The sequence below is a fragment of the Melanotaenia boesemani genome, chromosome 13, assembly GCF_017639745.1.
Source record: "Melanotaenia boesemani isolate fMelBoe1 chromosome 13, fMelBoe1.pri, whole genome shotgun sequence".
NCBI lineage: Eukaryota > Metazoa > Chordata > Actinopteri > Atheriniformes > Melanotaeniidae > Melanotaenia > Melanotaenia boesemani.
In genome coordinates, this window is record NC_055694.1 from 19,498,792 (window position 1) to 19,508,939 (window position 10,148).

At 38.5% G+C, this 10,148-nt stretch overlaps 1 protein-coding gene across 3 annotated transcripts in view; it reads left to right on the forward strand.

The window, feature by feature from the left end:
* Positions 1-8,074, forward strand: part of LOC121652108 (thymocyte selection-associated high mobility group box protein TOX-like) — an 80,107-nt gene extending 72,033 nt beyond the window's left edge. For all 3 annotated transcript variants that reach the window (XM_042004678.1, XM_042004679.1, XM_042004681.1), the window contains 4 exons: positions 2,506-2,586; positions 4,465-4,863; positions 5,479-5,618; positions 6,429-8,074. In XM_042004678.1, the coding sequence (XP_041860612.1) occupies positions 2,506-2,586; positions 4,465-4,863; positions 5,479-5,618; positions 6,429-6,471 (663 nt within the window). In that variant the 3' untranslated portion in view covers positions 6,472-8,074. The remainder of the gene's footprint in view (positions 1-2,505; positions 2,587-4,464; positions 4,864-5,478; positions 5,619-6,428) is intronic.
* Positions 8,075-10,148: the final 2,074 nt, after the last annotated feature.

Consider the following 10,148-nt stretch of genomic DNA (forward strand, 5'->3'; position numbering starts at 1 on the left):
TGCATATGCATGGATTGCCCGCTATGTACTGATCAGATTTCTTTAAATAAAGAGTTTTGAGGCTCTTTTCACAGTTCAGTGTCACAGAGATTCACAAATGCATCTTATGTTTAAGTGCAAATGGAAAACCGTGATACCAGGGCTTTAAATGTATTCATGCATAATTTCAATGTGGAAAAGAAATTTTAATCAAAGACAGAATGGCTCATCACCCCTCGATTAGGATACAACCAGTAGATCTTCCTCTGAGATGAATGCAACAGAAACATATTTGAAAAAATATATATACTTTACCATGTGAATAAAATTATGAGCGCAACGTTTCAGTTGACCTCATATAACAACTTCAGGGCTCATCAGAGATCCACTATATTTTCAGATGACAAACGTTTGAAGGGTCAAAAGCAGCATGGTAGTAGATCTTTAAACACCACATGGAAATGTAACGTTGCTGGCTTTAAAAACAAGAAACTACCTTTGTTTAGGGTCTGATGTGTGCAGTGGTAGACAGCTTTGCAAGCATTCAGATTACTTACCATTTACAGTCTCTGTGGGATTATTCAGAAAATTCACATGTTTTATGTGTAAACCAATGCAATATGCATTTTTGCATTTGTGACCATTTTTTAGAAAACTTCACCCAAATGATACAAATCCACAAATATAAAATTCTGGCCCCACCAGTATATGGTGTCTGCAGTAGGCGAGCAGGCCTACGTTGTCATTATCAGCCGCTTAATTACCAGAACATTGTTGTGAGTTGCAGCTCACCTTAATGAGCTAGTTCTTCTATTTCTAAAGATAATCCATCCGTTTATCCCCACTCCCCTGGCTCTCATTAAAATGATTTTCTTTCTAAATTTAATTCTAGCAAGAGAAAGAGATGGGGGGAGTATTCCATGCAGCAACAGCCATAAGACAGCCTGAGACTGACAAAGTAGAACATTTAACAAGCAAGTAATGGTCAGTATGGGGATAATATAAACATGCCAAGGGACATTTCAGGAGACTAAGAATGAAATGTTTTGCACTGGGTAAATATGCCCATAAGCCATGTGCTAGTGCACCCATGCAAAGTCAAATCACAAACAAAAACATATACAAACCTTATGATGCTCTACTTATCACATCATGATGAAAAGGTGTGCAGTGCACCCAAAACTAAAACCAAAAACATATTAGAAAAAGTCTAATCATCTTAGCAAACATAATAATAAATTAATTAATAAAAAAGGCACAACTCTCGACGAAGCTACTGTCCCATTTGCTCTGTCTCTCCAGCCTCCATAGCTGGTACCTCCCTGCCATGCATCTTCATTGGCCCTCTGACAAGCTGGGAAGTGTGAAGTTCTCATTTCCACTCTCTTTATTTATTTCTCTCGCTTGCTATTTTGATCCTGCCTGGAATACACAATTAGTGATCCCCCTTCCACAATTGTCTCATCCTTGGATTTAGCTGAAGGGCATGTTGGCTATTCAGGAAGAACAATCTATTGCTTCTGTTGCTATTTAATGTCATCTCCTGCTCAGCAGTAATAGGTAGGAAATGCTAATGATGACAAAGTTGTACAGGGTCATGATGTTGTGTTTCATGGGTATTTAAACACTCCTATATTTTTCCAGTTCAGTGCTTTCTTGGAGTGCATCAATTAGGATGTTTATACACTGTATATAAATGCATCATTTTGGAAACAGTAAATGTACTTATGTTAGCTCCAGCACTGAAAAAGTACACAGTAAAAACACTTTTTTTTTTTTTTTTGCCCATTAGGAGTGATTTCTGTCCTCTTTGTTTTGCATAATAGACATGATTTTCCTCATAGTCTTTATAGCTAATGGACTCATTTTCTGTCATTCTGTTACATCCTATACAGATACTTATTTTCACATATGTGTTGATGCACTCATAAGTCCAGATTCTTAATATAACCAGTTCATTGACAACACAATAGCAGGTGGTTGTATGACACCAGAGGTTTGCACATAACTACAACATTATGGAAGGCAGTTACAAACAAAACTCATAGAAAGGGATTGCATCCCAATGTGCCAAATGACAACCATCATTCTGGTTTATCTATGATGTCAGTGTACTGAAAGTGTTATTGTGGAGCTGTAGAGACAACAAGAGAGGGAACAGGAAGTTCCAGTTCATTTCTTTAGGTGGATTGGAATGGAAATGATGTGTTGCTACAATAGAGGGAGACACATTGAGATGAGGGAGTATTAGTGCTGTGATGAGGAAATAGAGGTGTTCTGTACCATTGGCTCTGATGGAAAGGGAACCATTACTGACATGTTTGTGTGCTGGTTTGTGTGTGTGCAGCTCCAAATGTGCAGGATGTGTTTAAGAAAGTGTTGGAATAAACTAAAAAGCTTGTGTGTGTGTGTATTTAGAAATGTGTGTCTGCACATTTATGAGCATATCAACCTCTCCTCTCACCCAAAGCCTCTTGTTTTGATTTTTTTTTTTTTTCTTCTTCTTCTTCTTTTTCTTCTTCACAGGGCTACAAGAGGAAAACTGAGGCGGCTAAGAAAGAGTACCTGAAAGCCTTGGCCGCATACCGAGCCAGTCTGGTTTCCAAGGTAACACTTATGACACACAGGCCCTGGCTAAGACTGATGATGGATTGGATGGAAAATCCTTGCTAATGGGCTGGGCGTGGCCTTCATTGGATGAGATAGTGGTGGCGAGGGTGGGGGCATCTCATGCAAAAAAAAAAGAGCAGGCCATATTTGGAACAATACCTGATTTCCATAGGTTGCAGACTGGGGGTTGGGGCTTATAGTTAGTATGGTGATATAGTCTAGTGGGAGGGGTCTGAGCTCGCAAGCATATGGCCATATCATGGATGTGGGTTAGAGGATGGGAAGAAATTCTTTCATGTGCTTTTCACACTATCAAGTACATCTGTTTTATAAAAATTTGTACCTTCAGCAAACAGAAATCCTAAATTCATCTTTTACCACCAGACACCTGCATCATGCATTAGATCACAGATTTCCTTCTCTCATCATCTACAACAGGAAGTACATCAAAATCAAAGCAGGCAATCATTGGCTTGATGCAGTTACTACCTCTGACAGTTTCCTGCTAATTCAGATCTATGACATCCTTTCTGGTTTGTGAATAACAGTGTCTTGTATACAGCAGCATAGTAACACAGTGAATAAAGAAAAGCAAGGAGGAGGGCTGTGGATTGCATTGTTTAGTGCCTCCTTGTATTAACAGCACACAATGTAGTGTAGGGAAGATTCCTTTTGTCATTCCATTTGTTCTGCAGGCAAACAGCCTCATTTCTCTGCCTGGGGTCCTGCATATATGCATGTGCGCGTGTGTGTAAGTGTGTATGCATGCACCGGGGTGTGCGTCCCTCTTCTTTTCCCATCTATCTGTCAAGGTGTCTATTGATCATTACCTCGGCCCCAGCTCTATTCATACAAATGGGCTCCATTACCTTCTAATCAACACTGATGGCTGGAGATGAGCAATCTGACAGCTCATCACAGAAGCCTGGAGAGGGTGAAGGTGGAGGTGGGGTATTTTGTGGATGCTGCACCTGCTCACTGTCCAAACTGAGATGGGTTAAGTTTGTAAGATTTTGGTGGAGTTTGGTGGTTTCATAGAAGTAATGCAGCTCATTTAAATCTTAATCCTGTTTCCCATCTGCTAGTCTCACTACATGAGTGTGTGAAGTGTTGCAAAATTCATATTGAAAGCCAGTATGAACATAGAAATGCATTTTGCTTTTTTGAGCTTAGTCAGCTGTCTTCTTAAACTTTAGTGGACAGCTACTTCAGGTAAATAAAATATAGATAAAAATAATAGCTATTTCTGGAGCAGCTAATGAATGCAGGTGATTACTGCTTCAAAACAAATTGCCTGTATTGTTCTTATAATATTGTTATTAAGATTACTGTTATTGATTTTACTTTACTCACAGCCCTGCTTGGTAGAGATTTGGTAAATAAAGACTGGGTCAATACTGAAACCGGTCTGCACAGTGCAAAGACAATTCATTTAACACTGTGGAAGACAGATAGATTTGTTTTCTGGTGAGAATATCAGATCACTCTCATGTCTGAATCCTGAATATGAATGTAAACTTAGGTCAGTATTCTCATGCAAATCTCAAATAAAAAGCTCCCTTGTGCCACTCATCAGGGCAAGGACCCCTCTGGGTGTGTTCTGTGGTTTCTGGCAATGGGGTCTTCTTAGTTCTGTGGCTTGGGCTCATCAGATTGGTGACTTTAACCATGGCATTTTTGGCAACTTGTCCAGCTAAAAGTTGTGTTTTAAATGTAATGAAGGCTTCTTGTTTGAAACGAGGCCTGTGAGGATGAGATGATGTGTTGTGATGAGTTGTTGCATTGCTTGCCCCTCATCAGTTGCCCCTATAAAAATTGAGGACCTTTTGTTTTTTCACTTTTAACATTAAAATATTTTTGTTTGTTTATCCACAGACTTACAATGACCCTGAACCAAAAAGTGCCCAGCAGACAAGCCAACCCTCCCACCTGCTGCCCCCCAAGCAGCCCCTGTACAGCATGCCCCCTCAGCCCTCTTCACCGTACCTGGGCCCACCAGGCTCCTACCCACTTTCAGAGCTCCAGAGCTATGGCGGACCACCCCGCCACACCCTGGCTTCAACCCTCAGCCAGAGCCAGATGCTCCCACCTAGTATGAGTGCCTCCCCCCCAGCACCCTTTCAGATCAGTCCACCTCTGCATCCTCACGCTCAGCTCTCCCTGAACCAGAGCTCCCTGCTCAATCAGCCAATCCGCATGCAGCAGTCACAGCCAATCATCTCACACCAAATGGGGCTCCAGCCATCTCTGCATTCCCCTCCTCTCAGCCAACAGGTTGGTGTGACATTATTAGAATCTGAGACATACTTTTCAAATTAATAATTTCATACATGTGTTTATACACCTCATATATGTAGAATTTCTGCTTAATAATGCATTTATTACCAGTAATTACTTACTGAAAACATCTAATTATTGTTTCATATCTCACTATCAATTGTATTGAAAGGTGTTATGAATAATGCTTTGGTCCAAAGTCAGTTATTTGCCAGTTTTCTTCTTATCTACCGTTGTTGCTGGTTTTCACAAAGAAAGGTGCCTGGTTCGCTCTCATTGTAGCAGGTCTCAATCACTCCTTTAACACATAAAAGAGTTACCCATTTAGAGGCAAACCAACTATTTTCTCCTTTCTCTCAGTCAATAAAGTGTCCAGCAGCAGGGTATCATGTCAGGGTAAGAGGTGTGATTTTCAGAATGATTTTAACCAGGCAATGAGAGCAAATGGAGAGAAAAATGTCTGTTTTCCACCCTCTAAAGCAGCTGATATAGACCACTGACATCATTTGGCCTCATACAGCCTCGTGGCTCTGCATGATCTGATGGTTAGCCATCACAATACTCAGATGATATAACCCTTTGCCTCCTGCCTTTCTCTTGTCTGATCTACAGGGATTCTCCCATCTTCAGGCTGATTACCAGAACAGTGTTGGAGGCTCACAGTCTCCAGGGGCCCCCAATCCAGTACATGGCCAGAACCCTGACTGGGAAAGCGAGTACTGCAACAGGGACTGTGGACCCAACCATTGCGGGTGAGCTCATCAAACCAGTTACTACCAAGTTAGTTGTCAAAAATTAAGTAGCTGTGTGAAAGTTTATTTTAAACTTATTTCTAAGTAAATTACTCAAACCACTTCAAACTTAGAGACCCAGACAGTATTAATCACAAACTCCAATCTTCCTGCTAAGCAAAGCACCTCCTTGAAAATGAAAAGAGTAATGTAGCACAAGAACAATGCTATTACAAAGATTGGAAAAAGTGTGACATCCAATTAAGTTTCCCTGTGTTTCGCTCCTCACACATTGCCTTATTGAATCAAGCTATTCAAGCAGGCACAAGGAGAATGTTTTGTGTCACACCTGAAACTCTGTGTCTGCGTTAGAGAGGCTGCTGAGCTGGAAGTCACTTGTCTCCTGTATTTAGAGCTGATTCATCTGTATGCCAAATGGGATCATGCCTGGGTCAAATCGTGTTTGACGCTCTTAGAAGTAGATAGAGTCTTTGTTTAAACTGTCACCCTTTGTGTCAGATGATGTAGTTTTGGGTTTTGGCAGTTCTAAATTATTCCAGGTTGCCAGTTAAGATAGCTGGATAATAGACTTCATACCTGAAATTGCAAGTATCATCTGATCTGCATATTTTGGCTTGATGCCTATTGATGTCTCTTGTTTGTCAGCAGGTTTAATGTTTGTTTTGAATTCGCTCCCTAAGCCAGACCTTTTTAAAAATAATATTTCCTTAGTGAAATATAACAACCAGATATAAAGTGAGAGTATTACACTGTTTTTTTGTATTCACATGTCCAGACATGCATTAATACAATTCTTATTTTCTACTTCAGCGGTGGCATGGGAGCTCGGGACAAGCCTCTCTACCTCACTTGAAGTTGAATGACCTCCACATGCCAGACTCCAGGGAGCTTTCCAACATAACAATAGCATCATCCACATAACTGCTTTTACACCTTTTTGTTTTACTTCTTTTCTGATGGATTTGGAAAATCCCAAAGACTGCTGCAGTAACTTCACTGATTTGCCAAGCACTTAGATCGGCCCAAGGCACTTCCCTTTCTTTTTTTCTTTTTTCTTTTTCTAATCAGTGAAGTTTTTTTTAGGGCGCTTTAAGCTTATGCCAACAAACTGGAAGACCCAAAAATGTCTTCTCCTTTTGATATGAATTTCTTTCAAAAAATATCTTTTCTTCTCTTTGCTCCATTACTATTTTTGCCATGGATTGCCCTTGGGGAGATGAAATTGCTCAAAGCATACTCAAAAAGTATATGGGTCTTGGATAAAAGATCCAGTTCAGGAACTAGAATATAGTCACTTCTTTTAGGGTGAATACACTTCAGGACAGTCTGAAACACCCCAAGAGAGGAAAAGCAAAGCAACATTTTAATGAAAGTATAGTCACAAACACATAAGACATTTGTAAATCATCTTTCCTCTTAGTAAAGGACTCCATCATTTCCTTTATTTATCACAGAGTGATTGTAAATATCACCAAAAACGATCCCTCTTACGTGTGTATTGAGCTGCAGTCCCTTGCTTTTTTTTTGTTTTAATATCCATTTTGTTTGATTATGTGATTTCTGTGCAGGAGGATTCAGTGAGGGAATACACACACTAAAACTCATGTTGAAACTGTGTTCACTGGTCTTCTCTCTAAATAAGAAGGAAATGCAGAGACTGAAAATGCTCAATTTTCCTCCTCAGCTGGCAGAGCTCTGAAAGAGTGTCACTCTCTTCACATGACCTCAGGACATTGCAGAACTGTAGGGGTCAAAGATTAAAACCTCTCCTTTTAGCTCCTCCCACTCTTTGTCATTAAGGAACACCCCCACCTGTAACCCCACCCCACAACTCCCTTAGTCTCACACCACTTGTACAGGTGAATAAAAAAAAAGTTGCTAAATGTGAAATGTTACTAAAGAAAAAAACATAACAGTGGGTTTTAAAGTTTTTGACTAGTTTTATTAGGTGTTTAGCATTGTGTTGAACTCATCTTTATCTTTTTTTTGTGAGGAAAAAAAATTCTCAAGACATTTTGTTTTTTTCACTGTAGCAGGATTTGCATTTCAGCAGGACAGAAAAGGGGGTAAATATTTTAATTTTGTGTATAAACCTGCCAAACATACTTCTTTAATTTGTAAAGTCAGCGATGAAAGATCCCATTTGATTTTGTTTAATATGTTTTACAATTTGGTCATTCTATTTAATTTGGTTGCAGGTTTCACATCTATTTATGAATGATATGAAGTAAAATTTTGGCTTATTTCCATCATTATTATTATTATTATTATTATTATTATCATTATTATTATTATTATTGATCCAACAACATTATTATTAGAATAATAAATATTTTTTTCAGAAAAGGTTGTTGGTGCATTTCTCATATACTTGTACCAGCATTAGCTTCAGTTTTGTGTCACAAATACTTCTTTTTGTTTTCTTTTGTCTGTAATAAAATGTTTAAAGTGGAAAAGTACACGTGCATGTCTCCTCTTATTTTCATCATCTCACATTATTATTTTTATGTCTTAACAAATTAATAAGTTTTCTGATGAGCAGCGCCTGATAGCTGCAGCAGCCTATAAACATAACTTTGCATTCTCCCCCCTTTTGCATGTGTCTGAGGTTAATTAGGAGGATTATCTTTGATGTTGCAGAAGTTAATGTGACTGCTGTCACATGGCTCATTAGCTGAAGAGTTTAGGCTTCAATTAATGTACTTTGACCTTTTTGCAGTCTTTTCTATATAATTTTTTCTTTTTCTTTTAAATCCAGACTAAATCAATATAGCAACATATTTATGCCCACTGGCTATGTTTTATAGTAGAGGTGTGATGATGAAACTCGGGTTTATGCTGCAGTGCACAGCCTTTCAGAGAACTACCTTAGAAGAAAAAATAACTGCCTTTTAGTTATGAATTTCACAGTTGGATTAAAGGTAGAATAGAAATGGAATCTATCATTCCCTCTTTCCCCTACCCCCACTTCACGCTTTCTGTTTCTACAAGATGATGATGGTCATGATGATGATGCAGTGCCCCCTAGAGGCAATTTATTTAACTACATTCATTATCAGTCCTTTGCCAAAAGACAAAAACTGCTTTTAATTACAGTACAATAAATACGGCTAGTGAAATCTTTAAATTGTGACGAAAGGAGATGAAAGGAGTACCCCACACTGATACAGCAAAGGTACATTCAAGAAAAGCTCTTAAACATCCCGCTGTTACCATCTTCACAGGGTTTTTTTTTTGTTTTGTTTTCTTTATTGGGGCAGTAAAAATGTGTTGCTTTCATAGAGTAAAAAATCATATTTAGTTCAGTTTGGGAGCAGGATATGCTCTCAGTTCTGAAATAAAATAATGAAATAATTTACACAGCCAAGAGATCGTTATGTTCAAAAACTAGAAAAGTGAATGTTTGTGTTTTCATTTGTTTTCACCATCTCATATGAGTACGTCTTTATCAGGTTTTTAATGAGAGCAGCACCACTGGGAGAGTGAAACACTCTTTCTGTTTTGCCAGCCCCGTACTGTATGAATGGACCTCTACCTCCATCTGCTGGCAACATCAAGTCTTCACAGTGACATAAAAAAGAACAATACTGTTTTAAATGGTTCAAAACTCCAGAAAAATGTTTATATACATGTAAACCATAGAATATGCTTTTCTCTGAATCATGTAATCCAGGCTGGGACAAATTCAATTTGAAGGAAAAAGTTGCTAACTTTGCCAAAAGCCATACGTTAGAAACAAAATCCACAAATTATGGACCAAACATCACAGTAAGTGAGTATTATGTTAAAAATGAATAAAAAACCACAGATTCTTGCTTGTTACAAAAGGTGTCATAGTAATTTACACCCAATATGTGCAATGTTAGTTCCTTCTCTTGTCTCCCATCACTAATATTGTGTCCAGCAGCTTAGGTACATGCTCCATCAGTAGCCATCAGAGCCTCTCATTTCCTCCTCAGACAGATATGAACTCCCCTGACAGCCCAGATTTCTGAAGCATTGCTCTCTGACAGCCAACAAGCAACACAAGACAAACAAAAAAGAATGAGCCGTTCATACAGATCACTACCAAACACTTGATGGCTCAGAAGATAACACTGCTGAACTGCATTTTGAGAAAATTGCACTTGTGATATCCTCATTTTGATCAAGGCTATCTTGTGTTTTGGTATTGCTTGTTCTGTTTGAAACTGTTATCTGCAGTGAGGCTGCATCTGGCCTTTTGTTAACTGATACCAATATATTTGGTTGTTGTATTTATACATCAGTCAGGACTCGGGTTTTAATCTTTCAAGAGGATGTTTCTTTTGCTGTCGGCTTTAGAAAAGACAATTAAGTTCTGAAGAAAATACTTTTATTGTTACATGTACCCGCCATGGTCACTGACATACAACGGTTACAATAACCACTCTCAATGTTTTGATTAAAAATAGGAGTTTTCTATTTTCTCCATGACATTTTATCAAGCAAATTATAGGAATTATTAATTTATACATATAGTGATATTTTATACATACACAAATACAGTTT